This window comes from Peromyscus leucopus, chromosome 8a, assembly GCF_004664715.2.
Source record: "Peromyscus leucopus breed LL Stock chromosome 8a, UCI_PerLeu_2.1, whole genome shotgun sequence".
NCBI lineage: Eukaryota > Metazoa > Chordata > Mammalia > Rodentia > Cricetidae > Peromyscus > Peromyscus leucopus.
In genome coordinates, this window is record NC_051085.1 from 55,027,075 (window position 1) to 55,052,180 (window position 25,106).

At 40.3% G+C, this 25,106-nt stretch overlaps 1 protein-coding gene across 16 annotated transcripts in view; it reads left to right on the plus strand.

Annotated features, from left to right (window-relative positions):
• Afdn (afadin, adherens junction formation factor) overlaps nucleotides 1–25,106 on the plus strand; it is a 130,964-nt gene that overhangs the window by 54,989 nt on the left and 50,869 nt on the right. For 8 of the 16 annotated variants that reach the window (XM_028866624.2, XM_028866608.2, XM_037200526.1 and 5 more), the window contains exons 7-19: nucleotides 2,956–3,067; nucleotides 5,076–5,243; nucleotides 8,529–8,573; nucleotides 11,398–11,492; nucleotides 12,341–12,603; nucleotides 14,869–14,938; nucleotides 17,755–17,873; nucleotides 20,372–20,433; nucleotides 20,538–20,743; nucleotides 22,454–22,474; nucleotides 23,204–23,349; nucleotides 23,618–23,712; nucleotides 24,603–24,868. In XM_028866624.2, coding sequence (XP_028722457.1) covers nucleotides 2,956–3,067; nucleotides 5,076–5,243; nucleotides 8,529–8,573; nucleotides 11,398–11,492; nucleotides 12,341–12,603; nucleotides 14,869–14,938; nucleotides 17,755–17,873; nucleotides 20,372–20,433; nucleotides 20,538–20,743; nucleotides 22,454–22,474; nucleotides 23,204–23,349; nucleotides 23,618–23,712; nucleotides 24,603–24,868 — 1,668 coding nt within the window. The remainder of the gene's footprint in view (nucleotides 1–2,955; nucleotides 3,068–5,075; nucleotides 5,244–8,528; nucleotides 8,574–11,397; nucleotides 11,493–12,340; nucleotides 12,604–14,868; nucleotides 14,939–17,754; nucleotides 17,874–20,371; nucleotides 20,434–20,537; nucleotides 20,744–22,453; nucleotides 22,475–23,203; nucleotides 23,350–23,617; nucleotides 23,713–24,602; nucleotides 24,869–25,106) is intronic. The other 8 variants (XM_028866611.2, XM_028866613.2, XM_028866625.2 and 5 more) reach the window with 3 other exon arrangements.

Consider the following 25,106-nt stretch of genomic DNA (forward strand, 5'->3'; position numbering starts at 1 on the left):
AGGTCTTTTTTGTTTGTTAGCTATTCTGCTAGAAGACAAAGTTAAGAACTGCCCTATAAGAGCTTATCGCAGTGGAGGGAGACCAGAAGGCCAAGAAGTAGAGCAGAAACGGGGTTTGCAGACTAGAGAGTGGTCTGTGATGTGTAAAGCATGTAGCCTGGTCGGTGAGCTCTTAGTACAGCCGTGCACCTAAAAAATGGGTGACACGGATAGAGGCAAAAGAGAAAACTGAAGGTCAGGTCTTGAAGTGGTAGGATATTGAATTTAATTAAAAATGCTAATGAAAAAGATGAGATTAGCATAGGAATGTTATTATTCCTTTTCGTTTAAAGCTAATTGGAAACGTTGTAGATAGGAATAATAGATTTTTACAGAATTGTTTGTTCTGTTTTATGTGTAAGCACAATGATAGGTTTGCACAGTAAGGTCTGTTGTGTTACAAAGAAGCCAGTGGCTTGGCTTCTTTTACTTTTTACACTGAGTCAGAGTGAAGAGAGTAAACTCAGCCGAGTGTCTGTAGAGGCATCAGTCACATTCTTCTCCCAAGTAGTCTTGCTGTGGGAGGACCCTTCTCTACGCTGTGAATGTACGTCCAGCCTCACAAAATGCTACAGCCAAGACTTGACAATATTCTAAATTTCCTCAGGGTGGGTCCCCATAAGATTACCAGTGCCCCCAGTCAGCAGGAAGTAGTCTAGAGAACTATGCCCAAGTTCCTAAAATATTATTGTTTATGAATGTTTTTATTTAAGGGGCGATTGGCTATAAAGTGTTATTGGTCATAGTCAATCTCTTTCTAAAGAAGAAAGGGGGATATGATATAGAAATGATGTGGGAAAAAGATAGATTATTATAATTAAAAAACCAGTAGTTTATTGAATCCCAAAAAACAACTCTTATTCTCAATATACTTCAAATTGGTATAGATTTTAGTTTATTGATACAAATTTAAAGTCAATTTTGTTATATTGTATGTGTATTTCTAATCTTGTCTAAGGTATTGTGTTTATACAACTCACTTAAAAATGTAATGTATAATTAAAAAATACAGATTAATAGTCATTTGTAATAGTTAAACCTATAAACATGTTAGTTAGAGATATATTCCAAATAGATAGGTAATCTTCAAACACTTCAAAGACCTACGGAATATGGCATTTAAAATGTTTTAATAACTTAGAATTCTTTTGATGTGAGACCCATCTGCTCCTTGCAGTACAGATCTACTTCTAAGAGGATGATGGGTACTGAAGATACTCCATATGGAGTTTGTTTTCTTTGTGGCAAAACTGGCCTATTGTGCAAGAAACTGCTCTTGCTTCGACTGCTGACAGTAGCCCACTGTCCAGTTTGGACAAGCAGGGCACAAAAAAAAGCAACTGCCAAACCTTGCCAAGACAGAGTAGAACAGTCCTTCAAATTCTCCTGCTTCTGAAAAGGGTTTGTCAGATCTTCTAGGCCTAAAGCCAAAGTTGGATGCCCCAATGTTGCAGAGAAACCTTGGGTGACTGTCCAGGCAGCCAGCTGTCTTGTCATTTCTTGCTTTTTTTGGAAGTTACTTGCCTGCACTCCCTGCTTACTCAGGTAATATTATTTTCCTTCTCAAGTCTTTGATGGAGTTGAAGACTAGATAATTATAGTTTCCTTCATTATGATAAAGGATAAATTAGATATAAAACTTTACTCTCACCAAGATAGGATAGATAATTGAATGTTTTCTCTGATTTTGTCAAATACAAATAGACTAGATATTGTAACTGTAATTCTTGCTTGATAACTGTTTTGTTACTTGTAATTTTACTATGTTAAAGGTAAAACCTTCCTTTTTGATTAGACAGAAAGGGGGAAATGCTCTGGAAGGACCCTTCTGTACACTGTGAATGTATGTTGCTCTCATGGATTGATAATAAAAGCTTATTTGGCCTGTAGCCAGGCGGAATAAGGCTGGGCAGGAGAACCAAACTAAGGATGATGGGAAGGAGAAAGACAGAGTCAGGAGATGGCAGTGAACCACCAGAGGAACAAGATGTAATAGAGAACAGGTAACGCCACGAAGCTACGTGGCAAAATATTGATTTTGGGTTAATTTAAGTTGTAGGAGCTAGTTAGTAATAAGCCTGAACAATCGGCCAAATAGTTTGTAATTAATATTAAGCTTCTGAATGATTTTATAAAAGTGGCTGTGGGGCTGGGTGGTACAGAAAAGCCTCTGTTTACACAGTTTTCTTGAGTGAACAAGAAGTTGGCTATAGCAAAGATGCATAGTAAACAGTAACAGCATTATTAAGAGTACAGTGAACACAATATCATCAAACAGTTGTCTGAAAAGAGTTGTTGAATGTTTATGTAATATACATAAACAGTCTACTTAAAATTAGGCCATACAGTTATTTACAACATAAATTGTTTTGAGTTGTTAAGTACACTAAAGATTTCAGATTATATGAATTTGCTTTATAAATATTTGCCTGAATGTGAAAGATGGAGTAGGGACTGGACTGCAGAGGACTGTGGTAGAGGAGTTATCTTTCCTTAGGAAATTGCTTGAAGGTTCACTATTCTGTGTGTTTTTTCCATGTGAAAATTTGTGATAAACAAATGCAAATAGTTCAGTTCTTCTTAAGAGCCAGGTAAATAAAACTTGCCCATTTCGTTGTCTATGTAAGATTTTTGTTTGGAACCTTTTCCCATGCTTTATTAATTTTGTTTTCAGTGACCAATTATTTATAGTGCTTGATGGGTGGTTTTGTTGTTGTTTTGTTTGTTTCTGTGTTTGTTTGCTCATTCAGAGCAGTACTTTCAAGATAGGTATGGGGCTGCACCAGTACTCAGAAAGCAAGAAGATCATAAGTTTGAAGCCAGAATGGGTCATAGAGTAAGACCAAAAGCAACAATACTTCTTTTGAGTACTTGCTGATTTGCTTTTATATTCATTGTTAATTACTTTTTCATTAGGTTATGCTTCCTCCTGGAGCCCAGCATTCTGATGAAAGAGGTGCTAAGGAAGTTATTCTTGATGATGATGAGTGTCCTTTACAAATCTTCAGGGAATGGCCAAGTGACAAAGGTAGAGGATTTCCTCAGTCCACCTCTCAGATTTCTGCCAACTCTCGTTCATTGGATGACTTGGAAAATGTATTGGGGGGTGGCTGCAGTTTGCCAGTTTTTTCATAAACTTGCTGGGCATTTCCTTGATGGTACTTTTGCCTGTGGAACCACACTCAGCTCATTTGAGTGTCCAGTGCAGATGACATGGCGGGTGAAATGCCAGACTATTAGCAGTGGAAGACCATTGTTATCGATGAGCTGTGAGACAATGTCCATACTGAGTATATGAGTTGTGCGGTATTTGAGCAAGTTTGTTAGGATAGGGAAAGTACCCTACAACCCTAAAGTTTGTCCAGTAATACAGTCACTTCAGATATAGGTTGAGCAATATTTACTGGAAATGCTCAGAACCCAGAAGTGTTTGAGATTTCAGAACTTGTCAGACTTGAGTGTTTTTACCTTCATAATGAGATACTTTGAAGGTGGATACAAGTCTAAGCCTCCCCTTCTTTTGTGCTTGCCTTACACACCTAACCTGCGTGTAATTGAGTCCATACGTTTTCATGTATTGGTGTTTGACCTGCTCCCTGTTAGGAGGTTTGTTTTCATTGTATCATGTTGGAAATTGAAGCATTTTGGATTTCAGGTGTTTGGTTTAGGGATGTTCAACTTGTGATGTGTGCGTATTTGTCACTGTTCAGACATTTTCCCTATTTCAAGGCAGCAAAGTGTTTAAAGCTATGTTTTTGATAAAGTATAATTTCTAACGTTAAGAGTAATACAGTTGACTTTCTAGGTGAGTGTAGCATGAATCTTAACAGGTCTTATTAATAAAAACAAACCTGGAGCCAGATATTGACATTAAAGCTGGCAGATCAGAGAAGCAGAACAAGCCACAGCCACCTCACGTGGCCAACTCCTCAGCTGATCCTGTTTCCTCAGACTGGAAGCCTCTGAGTCCTCACCGGAATGTATCTCAGCTGAACTGCTGCTAGAGGCCTAAAAGCTTAACCAGGCTAGTTCCTGGTCCTCACACCTTACATACCTTTCTGCTTGCTGCCATCACTTCCTAGGATTAAAGGCTCACTTCCTGGAATTAAAGGCGTGTGTCACCATGTCTAGCTGTGACTTGAACTCACAGAGATCCGAATGGATCTCTGCCTCCCAAGTGATAGGATTAAAGGCGTGTATGCCACCATTTTCTGGCCTCTATATTTAGTGGCTGTTCTGTTCTCTGATCCCAGATAAGTTTATTGGGGTACACAATATTTTGGGGAACACAATACCACCACAGGTGAGTGCCTTTATATTAATGAAGACATAAAAATCCTGGTGGCACACGCCTTTAATCCCAGCACTCGGGAGGCAGAGGCAGGAGGATCTCTGTGAGTTCGAGGCCAGCCTGGTCTACAGAGCAAGATCCAGGACAGGTGCAAAGCTACACCCTGTTTTGAAAACAAAACAAACAAACAAGCAAACAAAAATCTTTCCTAATCTTATGTAATAATCATACTGCATTTGATAATTTAAAAATACAAAAAACCTCTAAGAATAATTGCATTTCTAGTTTTATTAAAATACTTATTCTGCACTATTCTAGACAGTTATAAAAGCTGAGCCTCATTTTTGAAAGTTGTTTTGAATTTTGAGTTAATCATTTGAATTAAAAATCAGGTCAGCTGAGATGTTTGTGTATATGTATTTGTGTGTGAACATTGATATCTACAAGTGCAAGTTCATTTGTTTTTAAATTAACATGCTGTTTACTAGCACATGCTGTCTTTTGATAGCTAGCTGTCAGTTAGAAATAATCCCTGCATGTTGCTTGTTTAGGGTTTTTCAGAGCCTAGGAGACTAGTTCATCCTTCACTGATAAGATTATCAATTGGGTGAGCCTTGCTCTTCTACTCCTTGGCAGATGTTATTAAAACACGTCTTCTTGGTAATGGGGGCGAACATTGCTTGTGGTCAGTGATCATCACCCCCCAGGTTTGCTCAGTTGTTAATTATCATTGTCACCGTTCTAGGGATTTTAGTCTTTCAATTGAAAAGGAGACCGCCGGACTACATCCCAAAGAAAATGAAGAAGCATGTTGAAGGGAAGCCGCTGAAGGGGAAGGATAGAGCTGACGGGTCTGGCTATGGTTCTGCTCTTCCTCCTGAGAAGCTACCCTACTTAGTAGAGTTAAGCCCAGGTGAGAAAGCTGGTAGATCAGGAAATATATGTTTTTATCTTAAATGTTTCTGCTTTTTAATGTATTATTTTTAAGTGTCCATTTACTTAAAAAGTTTAACATTCATAAAATTACGTTATTTTTTTAAAAGCCAAAAATACTTAAGGCCACAGAATACATTAATTCATGCATAAAAATAAAGTTCACATGAACAAAAGTGAATCTAACACAGGCTTTAAAGTAATGAATATCATTTAAAAGTTTTAAGTAATAGTTACTTTTAAGAAAAACTTCCCAAAGTAACTTTAGTTACTAGTTCCAAGTTCATCTTCTAGAAACAAATTGAATTTTGCTCTTCCTGTAGCCAATCTGTGTGTATGTGTATGCGAGAGAGATTGTGCTATTATTTATGATGTATGTACAGTGTTCAAAAGGAATGTCCTTAGATTTAACGGTATGTCTTTGAAACCTCTTAGTAACTAGTAGGATGTTTTAAAGTAACATCATAAATTCATATTCATATTAGCCTTCTAATTATATCACGTATAGAATTTTTACAGCCAAAGATGTTGTCATAACTTAGTCACCAGATAGACAAATACACTGATATTCTTTTAAGTGTTTCATATATACATACATCCCCATGTAGTATGTATTTGCATATATGTGCTCTACATGACATTTATCAGTCAGCTAAAATTACATCATTTCTAATTTAGCTAAGATGTGACCTTTATTATTGAATACTATGAAGATATTCTATCCACCTCCTCCTAGTTAGGAACCAAAGTAAAAGCCAGTTAGTGACTATAAGAAAATGGCATAAAAAGAATGCATTACATAAATAATATGTGGATCCTTGGGCAGGTTTTTTCCTCTCTCCTTTGGTTTTTAATACTCATTTTTATTTCTAAGGTTGCTTAAGTTGCACTCAGCTGGCTATTAAAACTAACTAGAGGTTAGACTTGTTCTTTGGGGTCGAACAGTCTTAGGAGACAGCTGAGTTATGTTGGTGCAGAATAGAATAGTAATGTTTGAAAGCCATTGTACTGCACTGTGGCTGTGGCAGTGTGGTTCTAGGGGAATAGTTTTATATTGAATTGTGCTTGAGGGCCTGTTTTCACTGCTAAGCAGTTTGTGAGGAACTTACCACTGCTGCTTTGTCCTCAGGTCTCTGACTGGGAAGTTCATCTTGAAGTTTTGTTTTCCACTGTAAATTGGAGACGTCCTTATGTTACTGTCTGTAATGTAAGGAAAGTATGGGTGCTTGTTTATCTGAAGGAAAGAAGAGCAACAGTTTTTAACTGAAAATTTATAGGCTCTTTTTCAAGTGTGGATCTGTTCATTAAAATCTTTGAGTTCGAGGCCATCCTGGTCAACAAAGTGAGTTCCAGGAAAGGCACAAAACTACACAGAGAAACCCTGAATCGGGAGAAAAAAAAAAGCTGCATCAGAGCCAGGCAGTGGTGGCTCACACCATTAATCCCAGCACTCAGGAGGCAGAGGCAGGAGGATCTCTGTGAGTTGGAGGCCAGCCTGAGCTACAAAGCATTCCAGGACAGCCAGGGCTACCCAGAGAAACCCTGTCTTGGGGAGTGGGATGGGGAGGTTGCATTGGTTGTAGAGAGTCTTAGTTGTCAGCAGGTGACAGTCATTTTTAAGTGTATAGTGGAAGACATTTTGAGAGCTAGTACGAGGCTGTATCAGACATCATTCTGGCCTTAGAGACAGAACGATAACAGCACTGGTTAGCCAACCTCATGTTCAAATGAGTGCTTCCATTTTGACTGCTTAGTTTTTACTTGTCTCTCAGTTAATCAAACGCATAGAATATTTTATTTTTAAAAGATGACTGACCCTAGATAAAGCAATTCTGTACTACTTTTCATCAAATACTAGCAGCAACATAATTACATCTTCACTAGTATGTCTCTTAGCACTCTGACCTTTGGGCAACGTTTATTGAAGTCCTTATATAGATAGACCAATGAATATGAATAAGACTGTGTCTGATGCCAGGTGATGAGCACAGGTCAGTGTCAGTGATTCTCCAGGCTCACACTCCCTTCCAGGTTCTCTGGGATGCTGGTAAGAGCTGCCTTCATTATTGCACAGGTATCCAAGATGAGGAAACATTACTTTTGCTCTAAAGCTGATGATTTTGATGACAGGTCTGAGTGCTAGAATAAGGTCTTTGTTGTATCAGAGCTATGTTGTGAGACCTTTTTAGATCAGTATGCTGAGTGAATATTTTCCATTATGAGAAATATTCATGCATATTTGTAGCAGGAATCTTAAAAGTTCTTACTAATAAAATCAAACCTGAGGCCAGTTATTGGGGTGAACACTGGAAGATCAGAGAGACAGAACAAGCCACAGCTAACCTCACCTGGCCAGCTTCTCAGCTTATCCTGTTTCCTCAGACTGGAGGCCTCTGTGTCCTCATATCCAAATGGCTCTCAGCTGAACTGTGCTGCTCAAAACCTAAAAGCTTAACCAGCCAAATGCTTAACCAGCCAAACTGCTTCTAGTTCCTGGTCCTCACACCTTATATATCTTTCTGCTTTCTGCCATCACTCCCTGGGATTAAAGGCGTGTGTCACCATGCCAGACTGTTTCCAATGTGGCCTTGAACTCACAGAGATCCCAGATGGATTTCTGCCTCTGAAATGCTAGGATTAAAGGCGTGAGTGCCACCATTTTCTAGCCTAAGTATCCAGTGGCTTTTTTGTTCTCTGACCCCAGATAAGTTTATTAGTGTATACAATATTTTGGGGAACACAATACCACCACACATATTGATATATTATGAATGGATGAGGACTATATTTCCTCTAGGCACATTGTCAATCAAGTGTGTACCCTCATTGTGGAAGACCTGCCAGTTACTGGCAGGAGTTGCTGAGGTGCAGGTATATTTATAGTGTTATAGAAGAGTGGAAGCCAGGGTGCTGATGTTCTTGTGTTCTTTAAACAGAAGGAGCCAGCCAGGTGGGGTGGTAACCTCCTGTCAGTTAACTCACTGTTAGCACAAGCTATCCTGCTGCTTGGTGACTCACCTATTGTCCTGCTGTTTTCCTTAATAGTCTGCACTGGTTTCTAAAACACTGACTGGGGTCTACTGTAGTCTTTCCCACACAGCTCTGAATACTAGTGGGTAAGATTTGCCATTTCTTCCTTTGAAACATCTCACTGAAGCTCACCCTTTGCATCTCTTCTCCTCCTTCCCTCTCCCACCTGTTCTGCATGGTTTCTCTCCTGCTGATGCTGCCTTCACCTGGGTCCTGGCATGTCTCTTAATCCCAGGGAGAAGGAATCACTTTGCCTACTACAGCTATCACACTTACGAAGGTAATGCTCTGCTTAATACTACTTTTGTAATCGGCACTAACAGATCCTCTTAGGTGAACAATGTTGACTGAACAGACACTGTATGTGTAAGATGTGTAACATGTTCTCTTTCTGTTCGATCTACTCAGTGCCTTGTGTCCTGAACCCAGATAATTTATTGGAAGCTTTTTTTTTTTTTTTTTTTTTTTTGCTGCTTGCCTTTCCTGTGCTCACTCTGGAAAGTGAATGTAGGCAGAGGGTTGACAGCAGAACTGTAGACTGCAAGCAAAGGGCCTTTAAGTGCTCTTGGGCTGTGGTATGGTTTGTGTCCCTTTCATACTTAGAGATCAGGCTAAGCATCCCTCATTCCAGATTTGAAATGTCTTAAGTGATGTGGAAACAGAAGGGAAAGTGCCTCATGGAATGGGTGCAGTTTCCTGTAGGCTGTTTTAAGCTGTATGTTATATTGTCATGGAATTCATGTTTAAATGTAGGTTCTAGCCCCAAGATACGTGGTATATTAAATATATGTGAATATCACAATACCTGGGGTAAAATGTCAATCTGAAACTTGACTAGGGCTCTGGTAGCTTATTGTGTCTGCCATGGGTCTTCTTAGGGCTGGTCTGAAGTGCTTTAGCTATCCTAATTTTCCACTGGAGAGGTGCTGTGGACAGTTGACTGTAGAGTGCTCCTGGGAGATGGAGGACAATAGGAATGGAGGTTGAGAGAGCACTGTAATACTCCTGCTTCCAGTTCAGAGCTGGAGGTGGGCTGCCCTGGGAGGGAGGCCAGAGGCACCCAGCTCTTCCTCCTTGCCTTCCTCCCTCAGCTTGGACTAGATGCTCTGCCGCCCACTTGTCCTGGAGCTATTAGATTCTTGTCTGTGGTTTTCTGTTAAAATGATGTGGTAAGAAAGGAGGGACTGGGAGAGCAGCCCTGAGTCTGTTGGTGTCAAAATGTAATTTTTTTCTTTTTTGCTAGCTGCAGAAGAGTTAGTGTGAACACTGCTCCTAACAGATACGTCTTGGTGTTCTTGTGGCTTTGACTCACATGGTTACTTACTTTGTTCCTTTGTAATTCATTTGTGGTGTTTGTGTGGCTGTATTTCATTACTTTCACTTTTAGTATAACTGTTTGCTCTAGAACATTAATTATCAAAGAAGGCCAGTGTGGCCTAGCTACCAAGGAGCTTGAATTGATGGGGGCCTAGTCAGTGGGAATCTTTCTGATAATAAGGTTCCTGTGCTTTGAAGGTCAGGAAGGGCATGGTTTGTGAACTGCCTATGACAGTCAAGTAAACACAGTAGTAAACATCCCAGGAGGAGAGGAGTCATGTCCAGGAAAAGCCCACAAAGCTTTGATTTTGTTTTTGGACATGTTGTTGGCTTTAAACTTCTTTTCCTTCAGACTCAGTATCTGAAGTGCTGACATCAATCAAGCTAATCAGTGTTTAGCTTCTGTGATTTTGATGTCTCGTTCAGATCCAGAGTTTCTGAGAATAATTAGAGGTGAAAATATTCCAACATGAGGGGACAGCACAGACAGGCCATTGTGGGGAGGTCCATAGTAGGCATGTATGTCCTTGACGTACTCGAGTCACATCTTACCTTCACCCAGATGTTACAGATTTGATAATATTTCAGAAATAGAAGATTATATCAGTAGAGGGTTACTTGGTGTATCCTAAAACTAAAGTTGGTTCTGGAGAGCTTAGGTATTTCTGGAATCTTTTGTTCGTAAGAGTTCAGATTACATCACAGCTGAGAGACTTTAAGATTTAAAACAGTCTGTGTACATACCAGAGTCCTCCAAACTTCTGAACCTCTCATAGCCAACATCTGATTCCAGTGACAGGATTTGAGTAAAGGACTTGGACAGTTGTGAAACAAACTGGAGAGACTCACACTGGTTTTAAGGAGACCTTGCTTGGTGCGTCTGCAGCCCACACTGAGTGTGGCTGTGGTGAAGCTGAATTGTATGCTGATTCTTGTGTTCTGTGAGGCACACTTGCCATGTGTTCACTCTGAAAACAGAGGGCTTCGGTGTACACCCTTTGTACAGATGGGATACAGTGGGTGAACGGGAGTGGGCTAGAGGCTGGCGCTGCTGCTTCCTCTCCTCCTGCCCCTTACCCACCAAGCAGTGAGACGATAGCAGTTGTGCTCCACGTTTTCTTTAAAGGACACGGAATTAGGTGGGCACAAAAGCATAGGGAATCTGGAGGAGTTGGGGGTGTGGTGTGAATACGATCAAGACATGTATGAACTTCTCAAAGAACAAATCAAAAACTAAAAAGCGAAAAAAAGTTGTCCTTTCTGCCTTTAGTCCCAGTTCTTCTGAAGGGAGTTAAGCATTTCAGTAACATTTTTTTTGTCAGTGGTACACATTGGAACACTTGAGATTTAGACTGTGCTTCAGGAGGTCTGGTGAGCTGGGAGGGTTGCACAGTTTAAGCGTTGTTGTTGTGCCCCACCACTGTACTGTGCTGTGAACTTAAGGGTGCATGGTGCTTCTGCCCCACAAAGGTTCTGGTTTGAAGTAATGGCTTCTGTCATCTTACTCTGTATTCTCAATACAATTCCATCCTTGGAATCTAGGGTAGTGTGCTTGGGAAAGAAGTATAATCAAAAAGTGTTGTGATTAATGACACTTAACATTTATACGGACAGGAGCTGACCGGTGTCTATGTCTAGTGTGTTAAGGTATATGATGTTAGTTGGAGACTCCTTGGAAAGAAGTCCTGACAGTAAAGATGTACTGTCCTTAGTAAGAGAACTTGTTTGTCTCAAACATAAGATCATTAGACTTCACAAAAGGATCTCTATGCTTTCTCTTCTCACAGACGGCTCTGACTCTAGAGACAAGCCAAAGTTATACCGCCTTCAACTAAGTGTGACTGAAGTTGGGACAGAGAAATTCGATGACAATTCTATCCAGGTACTTGGTCGTGTCTGCTGCCTAAGCCCTTTACTGTCATTCCTCCTATCAGTAAGGAATAAGCACATGTCAAGGAACCAGCCGCATCGGAATGAGTGAAAATGATAGACCTAGTGTTTCACTGTAAGTCAGTCCCTTTTCTCTGCTGTAGTGTAGCGAGAACATGACGTGCTTGTGTCCAGAGTGCACCTACAGGAGCATGTGCTGTTGTAACATTCCAGTCTGGCTGTTGACTGCTGCTTGGGAATCAAAGGTGCTGAGACAGTTGATAGGTCTGTCCTAGGAAGACTGTGCCTGGTGTGCACTCGGCACTGCCTGAGCATCTTCAGAACTGAAAGGAAGGAGGGGTGTCAGGATTCGACATTGGACTTGTCCAGTCAACTGTTCTTTACCACTTGTTTCTGTGTATGAGTCAAGTGGTTGGGTTTTTAGTTCTTAACAGTAAAATGTAAGTAAGGTTTTTTAGAAGTAATAATTTTCTGTATGCATTCATCTATTCATTACCCAGTTAATGTTTCAGATCATATACTTTGTGTGTGTGTTGGGGAGGGGGATCCTGGGGTTGGAACCGAGTGCCTCATGCAGATTGTCACTGACCATACTACTGAACTACTTCCTGAACCCCAGCCATACTATTAGTAAAGCAGAGTTACAGTATTCTTGAAAACAAGTTCTTAAATGTTAAAAATGTCCAGGTACTTTGACATAATTTTACACTATTAAGAGAGAAATCCACATAAGAAAACAAAAACTCCAGGGCTTGTTAGACCGTGTTCATCATGGCAGAACGTGAATGTTTTAAGCACTGTGTACTTCGTGATGGAACTGTCTTTCCCCTCTCTTTTTAGCTGTTTGGCCCAGGAATTCAGCCTCATCACTGTGATCTCACTAACATGGATGGGGTGGTCACTGTGACACCCAGAAGTATGGATGCAGAGACCTATGTGGATGGCCAGCGCATCTCAGAGACCACCATGCTGCAGAGTGGCATGAAAGTGCAGTTTGGCACTTCCCATGTGTTTAAGTTTGTGGACCCCATCCAGGACCACGCCCTTTCGAAGAGATCTGTGGATGGAGTTCTGATGGTCAAGGGCCCAAGACATAAACCTGGGTGAATGTGATAGATCAGCTTAAGGATTTTAGAGTGTTTGGCTATAAAGTAATTTCAATTAGATATAAATACCTTTTTATTTTCAGTTTTTAATTACATTTTTTATTTTCTGTGTGCATGTGTGTGTGTGCCTGTTTTTTTTTTTTTCTTCTGTACTCACAGGTTATCTCACAGGAGTGGGCTTTCTCCCACCTGTGGGTCCTGTGGATCAAATTCAGGTTGTCAGGCTGGCAAGCAGACAAGCAAGCACGTTACTCACTCCATCTTCCCACCCTTTACTTTTAGTTTTAAGAGATAAAGATGAAGGTCTGGAGAAGCGGCTCAGTGCTTAGGAGCAGCTGCTGTTTTTGCCGAGGACCCTGAGTCAGGCAGCTCTCAACCATCCGTAATGCTAGTTCCAGGGCTTCTGATGTGGGTACACACACGTGTTGCACATACATATGTTCAGGCACAACACCCATGTAAAATAAAAATAAAACTTTTTAATATCAAAGTAAAGTTTATAGATTGGGAGTTTTTTGTAAATTTGTATTGGTTTTGGAGCAAAAAGAGTAGAAAGATTTTGACTTAATCTTGAAATTGGAAGTTCTGACTGATTTTAAAGTTTCTTTTTTTTAAAGCTGATCTGATCTCTGGACCATCACCCTATGTAACTAAAGTGTTTAAACTACCCTCCTCACTCTAAAGCTCTGGCGATACAAGGCGTCTAGTTAGGAACTCAGAGCCTTTTAGCTCCACCTAGTGTTTTCACGAGGTCTTGCAGTGTGGCCTCTTCTGTTAAACTTTTTTTTTGGAGAAGAGTTTTTCTTTTGGTAATAATTTTGGAATCATACACTGTTAAGTTACTTTGTATCTATTTTATAGGTCAATAAGGTATTGATCTTGGGGAAATAGTTTCCATAACTCTTATGTTATTTACAAGAGTTCTAAGTCCACAGAAGTGTAACCTCAAAGAATATAAGCATAAACCAACCTGTAAACCACTGTGTTGGTGGACTCTGTACTGCCCCACCTCCATTTTGTTTGTTTGTTTGTTTTCTAAAGACAGGGTCTCGCCATGTAACCCAGACTTGCCTTAAACTCACAGAGACCTGCCTCCCTAACGTGACATCGGTTACCTTCACACATCTGACACTTTGGACCAGATGTTATTACTATTCAGAGTTAACATTTTTTTCTCCAGTGAACACATCATGACATGCACTGGCTTAGGCACAAGGATGTTTGAAGTTTCATATGCCATGTAGAAAGTGTTTCTAGCTTTTCACCTTGAGTTGCAGTTTTTTTGTTTTTAATTTATATACTTGGGTATATGTACGACATGTGTGCAGGAATCCAGCCCAAGTTCACAGTAACTTTGTACGGACTTTTACCTTTAGCTGTAAGTGTCATACCTTCCCCAGTACTCAGAACACAATAATGACATATAGGGCTCGGTGGATCAAGACATCCCTGAAATCCCCAAGCTGATGTCTTTGAGACGGTAACATGCAAAAAGTTAATGATTATTTAGTCTTTGGTAAAAAACTTCTTAGAAGCTGATTTTCAGAGCATGGTATTGCTTTACATTGCAAGATATTTTATTTTCTTAGGGAATTATATAGAGGTGTTTCTAATAGAAAAATTATTTGAATTTCAACATTACTTGTTTCAGTCTATCAATGAAACTTTGAAATTAAACCTTGTAGTTCTCAAATGTTAAAACAATCCAGAATTAGCCATTGCTTTATTCTTGTTGGCTTACATGCACCTTTAGGCTCCTTTTCCCTTTATGTTGGGACCAGTGCGTTATATTTAATCTTTGCTTGTGCCAAAGAATATAGTTTTGCTTGCCTGAGCTTTGTTCCTATAGAAAAATATGATTTTTTGTATTTAAAGTTTTTATTATTTTCTTTATATATGGTATTTTGCCTACCTGTCTATCTGTATGTGCCTGGTGCCCACAGAGGCCAGAAGAGAGTGTTAGATCCCCTAAAATTGGAGTTAGAGGTGGCTGTGAGCTGTCAAGTGGGTGCTGGGAATTGAACTCAGGTTCTCTGCAAGAGTAACAAGTAACTCTTAACCATAGAGCCATCTCTCCAGCCCAGATTTTGTTATTAACAGGACCTTTCTCATATTTACTGTCACATTTTAAAAGTCTATATGCCAAAATAAATGAGTTTATTAATGATCTTTGAACATTGGAATACTGTCTGTTCTTGCTGTATTGAGAGTACTACCTTGTCAGTTGAAATTTAATTTTTATGTTTCTTTTTCATTCAATAGAGCCGTTCAGGAGACAACCTTTGATTTGGGAGGAGATATTCACAGTGGGACAGCATTGCCAGCAAGCAGGGTAGGTGGTTATAGATCATGACCTGATCATCTTGTAGGTTGGATGTTATAGGGCGCCCAGGAACAGAAGCTCCTTTGTAAAGACTTGAGTTCGCAGTAGCCTCTCTCTGCTGTATCTGTTCACCCCGTGGTACATAATGGAAGGTAGCTAGCTGTTCCTTTTGTCCTGAGGTCAGGATAGAGTGCTTGCTCTTTCAAGTGTGTAACTCACCTCCTTGGCCAGATCCTGCTGAGGATTTGTGCCCTTGCTCCCTTACTTCCCTTGATACAAGTTCTAGATCCCCATTGGTTACTCACTTCTCTAAGTCATCCTTTGTTCTGTATGTAAAAGTCATTTCTCCCTTCATCTTGGTGTTGTTCTATTTTTGGATTACAGTTACTGTAAAACTTGGTGAGCTGAAACAGCAGCCCCTTCATTTGTTGATAATTGGATGAACTAGTTTGAGTTTACTAGGGCAGCTGGTTTACTGGTCCCTCATGTGACTGCAGTCAGCTAGCAGGTGAATCAGTGAAATGCTTCTGAGACTACCCACCTTACATCTCTTTGCTGTTTGGGGTTCTTTCCAAAGGACTCTTTAAACAAGAGCAGTCAGAGCTTGTGGTCAGGTGGTGGTCTATAGGACTAGCACCTGAACTTGCAGGTGTTCTTAAGAGTTAGGCCCAGGGCTGAGATAGCACCATTTTTTTTTCTGCCTTTTATTGGTTGAAACAAATCAGAGTCAGATTTAAGGGGAAGAGGTCTTCTTGAGATGTGGTATGTTGGAGGCCATGATGGAGCTAAGCTGGGAACATTCCCATGGGCACCCACATGAAACCTCGGTCCTCCTGACTTGGTCTGCTGTCCTCCTCTCGTCGCCGGCCCCACTCCGCTACTCCACCCCCAGCACAGTTTCCCACTGCTTCCCCGAGGAGCCATTCGTGTGTCCTGAGGTTTGCTGCTTCTACCAGGCTCCTGTCTCTGTGTGCTTTCTGTGTTCTTGTTGCAGTAGTGTCTGCTTACAACCACTCTTCTGTACATACTCTTCTGCTCCAGGTTGCTCTGTCTTTATCCCTGGACCATGGCTTGGTGGTTCTTTCCAGGTGCATTGTTGGTACCTCTTTCTCTGATAAGTGGAGAGCTAAGCTGTCAGGTCTACGGCCTGTCCCTCCTGTTTATACGTGTTCCCTTGGTGACCTTGCCACGTTGCCTAAGACTATAACCAGTTGTTGTTCACTATCTCCTAGTGTGAGCCTTTGACCCTGGCTTCCCCAGACTGAAATCTTCAGAGGCTTGATTGACTTTCTGTTCTGTATTGATGGGTATTCAAATTTAACATAGTGAATTAAGCCTGGCTTTTTTTTTTTTTTTTTCTTTTCTTAAACTTATTTCTTTCTCATCTTCTTCATTTTAGTAAGTTCACCACCAGCCATGGCTTTGCCCAACTGAAGTCTGTCCCAGGTTGCCTGTGATTTCTTTCCTTTGCACAGCTCCTGATGAGGGCCGTCATGTCTTGTTTTCTCTGGCTGTGAAGCATCCGCATGCCTCTGCCTTACTCGGCACTCAGTACTCACATAACAGGGCAGTGTGGTGCTGTGAGCAGCAGCTCCTCTCGGGGGTTAGTGGCCAGCCCTGGCTGGCTGTCATTGCTCTTGAATTGTAGGGACAGCATTTGGTTCTGTTGTTGGAGCACTGCTGTCAAAGACTCTGGTACCTTTCCGACCCACACATCATGGCCTTCACCCTAGCTTCACAACTCCTGATACTCGGATTTCCTCCCTCCCCTCTCACACTCCGTTCTTGTGTGTGCCCACTTCTCATTTACCTTCTACTAGATCTTATTCTTGTTTTTACATGGTTGGCCCCTTCTTGTCTTAACCCATCCTCCTGATGAGGTCATTCTTGAGCAGCATCCAGTCATACTACTGCACGTAAAGCTTTTGGGTAATTATTATTCCTACCCGGTGTCTCTGCTTGCTAATTGATGATGTGGGCTGTGAACTCTGGACACAGGGATCCTGTTTCATAAATTAATTGTTGTGCCTCTAATGCTGCAACAGAACCTTGGCACATACAAGTGAATAAATACTCCAGAGGTGAAGCAGAACTTTTCTCATAACAATGTATACTCAACATAGAAGGCTTGGTAAATAGAGGGAAAAGGAAAGTCCATGACCCACAGTATATAGATGACTCTTACTAACATTTGGAACCCTTTCCAGAGTGCTTAATCGTAGGGAGGCAGGTGTGCCTGTGCCTTTGCGTTTCCTTATGTGTTTCAACTCTATGAGGCTTTTGTTTGTCTACAAACCTTTCTGTACTATGTTGTACTGTTAATTGTGAGCAGGTTTTTTGTTTTGTTTTGTTTTCTTAAGTTATTTAAAAATAATTCAATTCTTTAGTGTATAAGCCTATAAACATGTCCTGATTTATTTTTCCATTGCCATTACTGGTCATTTGTAAGTAATTTTTTAAAATGTTTTAAAGCCTAAAATAGTGCCACCTGCTGGCCAGTTTTATTTTTGTTACTGTAACTGGGGAAGTAAAATGACTATTCTTTCAAAATCGTTTTGTTCTTATATTTTATTGCTAAGATTTACTTCTTACTCTTTGAAAATCAAGATGTCTGTGTTTTTTCATGCTCGTGCATTCACTGCCGTGAGCTTCTGGGCAGGACACTGGACTCGGGGTCTCAAGTGTTTCTGAATGATCTGTTCTTGGTCCTCACCTTCCCTGCACTGCAGCCAGACCCGCATCAGATCCCCGCCTGCAGTGCTAAGTGTAAAGCTTGGTTGGCTGGGGCTTAAGGTCCTCTAACACTGCGGCTTCCTTTGGAACAGAGCACTACTAGACTGGACAGTGACAGGGTGTCCTCTGCCTCCAGCACGGCTGAGCGAGGGATGGTGAAGCCGATGATCCGACTGGACCAGGAGCAGGATTATCGCCGAAGAGAAAGCAGGTGAGAGAACTGAGCCCCCCAGAGGAGGCTTTGGGGTAAAGACTGCTGAGGTTATAGAGAGTTGACCAGGCTTTCATGAGTATCTGTATATTACTGAATGAAATGACTGGTTAGTAATGCACTCCTTCCTTGCCACGTGCAGCCTTTGGACACTGGCACACTGGGTTTTACTTCCTCTTTAAGTTAGTAGCATACAGAGAAAGGGAGTTTTTATAACATTTTAGTATGTGATCATTTTTAATAGAAAATTATTAATTATTGCATCCATTTCTAGAAGAAATTTTAAAATATGTAAAGACAAAAATAATTTTGAAGAGACATTCCCTGTCCCAGACTCTCATGTGGTATGTCTCCCTTCTGAGGCAAGCAAAGGGTGAATTAGTTTCCTTACATTGTTGCCTCATTTCTTATGACACGGACCTTCTCTGCTTTCTGTTTTCTTTTATGCATTTTAATATGTTACCTTCATAAATCAGAAGTCTTTGTTTTAAGTAGTGTAGCAGGCTGTGTCCCACATGCTCACTGGTAAGTGACACCATAGTACTTAAGAGCCCTAGAGGCCACAGATGGGGAGAAGGAAATGTCGAGTGGACTCTGTGTGCTGTTGGCAGGGAGCTGGAGATGCTACTGACCTGTTGCAGGGTTTTGAGAAGACATTCTTTCTGTTCTTGTCAGACATCCAGAACAGATGGTTGGCAGAAGTGGGAGACTTGGCGTACAGTCAGAGTCAATTGTCAATGCAGTCAGTGCCGTAAAAAGTCTTTTATTACCTTCCATCCTCCAGGAGAGGGCACTGTGTATCACAAGATTATTAATAACTTCAGTCCAATAATGAAATATGTAGTTATCAGCAAATATCATAATATTTTTATTGTGGGTTTTTTGACTATTCATGTAAGATTTTTTTTTTTTGGCTGTGTGATTATTAGATGTCATAAAAGATAGTTCTCTTTCTGTGTTTACACTTGTTTTGGGTGGTATAGAGTAATTAGTATCCGTCATGGTGAAGTGTTGAATCAGTATTGGTTTTCTTTTTGGTCTATTGGTTTGAGATGGGCCTCACTATGAAGTCCTGGATGGCCTTGGACCTCACTATGTGAGCCAGGCTGGCCTGGAACTCACAGATGTCCTCCTGTCTCTGCCTCCCAAGTGTTGGGATTAAAGGTATGCTACCACATCTGGTATGAGTTGATACTGCAATGATGGAGAAATGTGACTGTGAGTCTAGGAGGGACGAGGAGAGACAGACCATGAAAACAAGTAAATATATTCTTATTATAGCAAAATAGCCATGTGAAGGGGCTAGTCCTAAAAGTTTTATTTACACTATGGATGTTGTTTGTTGATGTTAAGACAGGATGGGAATAGATAAACCTTCTAATTCCTACTACACTTTTCACAATGACAATGCTTAAATTAGCAGTGCTTAGTTGATGTAGTTTAAAATCTTGGTCATTTTAATAAATAGATTTAAAATTATAATTTTAAGGAAGCTCAAACATCCTTTTGAGTGAAGGGAGTAACTTTTAATTATCACAACATTTTTTCCCTTTTTCCAGTTCATATAAACTCTTTATTAAATTGGTTAAAACAATGAAATGAATAATTTATAGTTTATCCAAGCTAATTCTTTTAAAAATTTGAAACTGCCAGGCAAGGTGGTGCACACCATTAATCGTGGAGGCCAGCCTGGTCTACATAGTTGATTCCATGCCAGCCAGGGCTTTGTGGTGAGACTGTCTCAAAAAAAGAAAAGAAAAAGAAATACACTTCTAGTACAAGATCTGTATTGAAATAATCATGCACTTAAATCATATTGTTTTTTTAATTTCTTAAGGTAAACTCAAATTGTTAAATTATAGATTGGAGTAAACTTTGAATAGTTAATTTAATGAAAAGAATTTTGCCTTTAAAGTGGTAATAGTTTGTGTTAACTTATATTATGTTCTTTTTTTAAAGGGTGTGTGTGTGTGTGTGTGTGTTATATGGGTTCTGGCATTCAAATTCTGTTCTCAGTATCTTTTTTAGCTGTTAAGCAATTTCTCCAGTCCCTTGGTGTTCTTTTCTTTTTATTCATCTTTTCGTACTTGGCAAAGGTGAGGGAATGAGGAGAATGGAGCTATTTGTCAGTGGAAAAGAATATTTCAGTTAGCTGGTCTGTAAATTATTAGAAAACTGTATCTTTTCACTGTTACCTGAGCTCGGTGGCTTAGATCCTTGTCTTCAACATGTGGTACTCATTAATAATCCAGACACGTGTCTTATCTGCCCTCACAGTAGAAGTCTGTCCTTCAAGGAATCCACCTTCTGTCCACTCATCTGAATGTGTGACTGGGTTAACAGAAGAGGCTAGAGACTGTGCCGTGTATGACTTAACACCCCAAAACTCCACGTGAAAACAAACTAGTTTTGGAAATGTGCACAGGTGGCGGGCAGTGACGTTGTTAGCTGTTGACCTTACCTGAAGGCAATTTGAGTGATGTCAGCTTTTCTTTTAGAACTCAGGATGCAGCTGGGCCTGAACTGATACTGCCTGCCAGCATTGAATTCAGGGAAAGCTGTGAGTCATTTTAGATTCTACTACTAGTGAATAAGTTCATGTTCACTTTTCTTCAGGTGACTTTCCTACTTTCTGTTCATTTTTCTTCTAAAATCTCTTTACAGCGGAAGATTCTTTCTTATCTGCCATCATAAACTATACCAATAGCTCCACGGTGCACTTTAAGCTGTCACCCACGTATGTGTTATACATGGCGTGCCGGTACGTGTTGTCCAGCCAGCACAGGCCCGACATCAGCCCTACAGAGCGCACCCACAAGGCCATTGCTGTTGTCAACAAGATGGTGAGCATGATGGAAGGGGTCATTCAGGTGAGTGTCGGCCCGGCAAGCCTCTGGGGAGTGGTGGCCACCTTGTTAGTTTCCGTGACATTTCTGGTTTGATTACAAATTTGCCTTTATAGCCTATGATTCTTTTTTTTTTTTTTTAAATAAAATGCATAGCTTTTAAAGTCAAAAGAAAATAAAAACTTTTAAAAGTTTTCTTTTCTGGAAATTGTAGACTAAATGAAGATAAATTGTATATATTGTAACACAGTCATCTTAAAATTAGCCACTGTGATAAAGTGTTGAGGTGATAGTTTCTTTGAATTTTCTTTAAATTATTGAAATGAAATTCACACAGTGTATGTGTGCAGCTCGACCTTGAGAATGTTTCTCCAGTGCCAAGGAGATAGCCATCCTCCCTCCACAGGCCCTGGTGTCTGTGGTTGTCAGGTGCTTGCTTCTTTTTGAGGAGCCTGCTCTGGGGTGGAGAGTGTATGTAGTCTTGACAGTATAGATGTAGGCTTGATGGGTTTGAGGACAAACGTCTCACTTAAGACGGACTTCTTTCACGGCCCTGTTAAGAATTTCCTGTTGGTAGATGGTTTGGTTCTTTTAATACTCAAAATTCATCGTTGATAAAATTGGCACAGCTGTTTTTTTATATTTGCAGATAATTTGAGGATTTAATTATAAAGGTTATTATAAGTAAATTTACAGATTTTAAAGTTTTCCTAACTTAATCAATGCCTTTACTCAGCTAAGAAACTAGCTGCAGTGTTAAATACTTTGGTTAAATGGTTTGGGAATTAAAAAAAAAAAATCGTGGCAGTATAATTTGAGGGAAACTGAGATGGTCTTTTAATACTCTCAGAGTTGTTTTTAAAAGCCAAAAGTTTTCCACAAATATTTCTTTCACATTTAAGTGATTAGCACAGTAGGAGTTTGATGGGCTTGTTCAAGCTAAAGAATAGGTAAGAAGGAAGGTCATTTTACCTGGGTATTTTGTTATTCTGGTATCATCACTTTATACACAAACAAACAAGTGTCCTTTTCAGTTGTCATTCCAAGTCCTTGTCTGTCTCTGCCATGTGTGGACTTAGAAGCCTGTTTCAGACTGTGGTACTTCAGCCACCAAACTGCCTTTGAGAATTTGTCCTCGCTGGTGTCTTCTGGTGAGGACTTTGACTACTGTCTAGAAAGGCTTTTAAACTTCAGAGTCGGCTCAGTGTAAAATTAGAGCACTCTTTGTTAGTGGAAAAGAATTATGACAGTAAATAATTTCAGCAAATAATTTAAATTCTATTTTCAAAATATTATTCCCTTTACTATAGCTGTAATATGAATTCTTATGTACTTTAAATTTTTTCAGCTTTTATTTTGATTGTTTTTATTGGTCTTTTCATTCTCATTCTCATAATTAATTCAAGAGAATGGACTCCTTTACCTTTAAGTAGTAAGCCTACAGTATCATTTTTAAAAAGTGTTTGAAAGTCCTTCCGTTGCGTATCTTTCAAATAAGTCAGTGTGTTCATTTGTGTTTTATTATGACATCATCCTTATGAACTATACACCTCAGCTATGCAAATGTTAGGAACATGACACCAGCCATTTATGTCAGATAATCTGGGGATAACTAAATGTCGTGCCTCATGTCGTACCTTCATGTTAGTGTTTTGATTTTTTTAAACAGTCATGATTGTTTACAAGTTTCTTTCTCTCGTTCTGCTTGATTTCCCCTCGTCTGTTTTTCTCCAGGAAGTAGACCAGGTTGATCAGGTAGGACATGCTGCTGGGAGCTGATCCTAGCTGTATTGGCTTAGCTGAGTTTCTCATGCTGCTTTCCATTACAAATATCCTACAAAAACTGGACTGAGCAGTTCATAACCCTCATTCAGCAACTGAAACATGCAGTACTAAAATCCTTTTTGACTGTGCAACTTTATCAGCATTTCATAATTCCTGCTTAATGCACTTCAATATGATATGAAATGACAAAAGCTCTGTGCCTTCTCTATTATTTACCCTTGGTTCCTGTTCTTTGGATCTCATCTGAGGTTGCCTGGCCTGCAAATGTGGTCGGGAGAGGACGTGATAGATCAGTACTTGATACTGAGTTGCATGGTGTCCAAGCCAGTGACTACAAGTATCAGGGTGGCTGTGGGTAACCATGGATACATGTGTGTATGCTACACAGATTACCAGATAATGCACAATCTACAATTTGGTTTGGTAATACACAATATCTCCATTCTCTACTGATTCTGCAAATTACATCCCATTAGACCAATATGTCTGTGTACATGAATCTTGACATGTTGCAGTGGTTATTTGCTTCCCATTGCTCTGCATGTACCTACATTTCTTTGCAAGTATCTGGTATCTGTGATAAATACCTGGTGAAGATGGGAAGGTACTGGTCTATCTTCAGCTTTTCAGGAGCATTCTTATTTATTTCTAATTTTTCTAATGTCTTGCATTGTTAATGGGAATGTTTTCTGTTCACAGAAACAAAAGAACATTGCAGGGGCACTTGCTTTCTGGATGGCAAATGCATCTGAACTTCTCAACTTCATCAAGCAGGACCGTGACCTTAGTCGGATCACACTAGATGCCCAGGATGTTTTAGCACACTTGGTTCAGATGGCATTTAAGTAAGAAGCACATTCTGGAAAGAGTTAACTCACATGCTTCCTGTTCTGTTTTCAAAACTCATGCTAAAGATTTGTATTTAACCTAACTGAAGATGCTTACCAAGAAGCTCGGGGAGATGTGCTAACTTCAGAGCACTGACTCTGGGCTCCATTTCTAGTGTTCCAGAGTCCGGTTTTGTTATTTTTAGTGGAGACTATTCTTAAAGAATATAGAAGTCTAACACTATCTGTGCAACTTGCTAAGGTGACTAAAATCTTGTATTTTCAGGTACTTGGTTCACTGTCTCCAGTCAGAACTTAATAACTACATGCCAGCCTTTCTGGATGATCCTGAGGAGAACAGTCTGCAAAGGCCAAAAATAGGTTAGGGTCTTATGTGCCTTCCTTTAACATTTAACTTGACTTAACTTGGTATCTTTTTGTTTTGTTTTTAAGATTTATTTTTATTTTTTAATCTTTATTTTAAGTATATGGATGTTTTGCCTGATTATATGTTTGTGTGCCATATATGAGCTAGAGTCCAGAGAGGGTGTTAGGTCCCTTGGGACTGAATATCAGACTGTTGTGAGCCACCACGTGGGTGCTGGGAATCAAGGGAATCAACTCAGGTCCTCTGGAAGAGCAGCCAGTGCTCTTAACCACTGAGCCATCTCTCCAGCCCCTTGTTTGTTTATTTTTTGATGCCACTGACCTTTGTCTGGGTTGTAGGCCCAGCAAGTTTCTGCTGTGCCACTCTGCCAAGGACCTATGTTTTAATTTTTAATTTTTTTTTTATGTATATGAACTTTGACTGCATGTATGTGTGTGTATAGTACCCATAGAGGCCAGAAGAGGTCATGGGATTCCCTGGAACTCGAGTTACAGATGGCTGTTAAATGCCATGTAGGTGCTGGGAACTGAAGCTGAGATCCTCTGCAAGTGCAGCAAGTACTCTTAACTTCTGAGCTACTTCTCCAGCCCTTAAGTTTATCTCAATGTTGTAAGGGGTGTGTTTCTTTTTTTAAGATTTATTTTTATTTATGTTTTGTGTTTGTATGAGTGCATGCTTTGGGTGCCGGTGCCCAAGGAGGCCAGAAGAGGGCATTAGAGCGCCTAGAGTTGGGCTACATGCAGCTGGGAAATGAGCTTGGGTCTCCCAGAAGATGAGCATATAACTGGTTTAAGAGCATTTGTTAATTGTCTAAAGTTGGTATAACTCAGAAGGTTCTGCAATGACATTTGGTCCCTGGGTTTCTGTTCCATGTCCCGAACAGATGATGTGCTGCACACACTCACAGGAGCCATGTCCTTGCTGAGGCGCTGCAGAGTCAATGCTGCCTTGACCATCCAGCTATTCTCTCAGCTTTTCCATTTTATCAACATGTGGCTGTTCAACAGATTGGTGACTGACCCAGACTCAGGCCTGTGTTCCCACTACTGGGGAGCAATCATCCGCCAGCAGCTAGGGCACATTGAAGCCTGGGCAGAGAAGCAGGGGCTAGAGCTGGCAGCTGATTGTCACTTGAGCAGGATTGTACAGGTGTGTACAAGGCTGTGCTCCATTCTCCAAACTTCTCCCTCTTCCCTGTGAATGTGTTTTGTGGTGAATTGCAGATTTTTATGGTGGGCAAGAACTTGGGTTCAATAAAGCCTCAGTCTTTTTCCCATTGCACATAGACAAGCAGTGATGTGGCAGCATCTAGACTGCTGTAACAAAGCAGCTCAAACTAAATGTCTTAGCAGACATTTATTGTCTCCTGCTTCTGGAAATTAGAGGT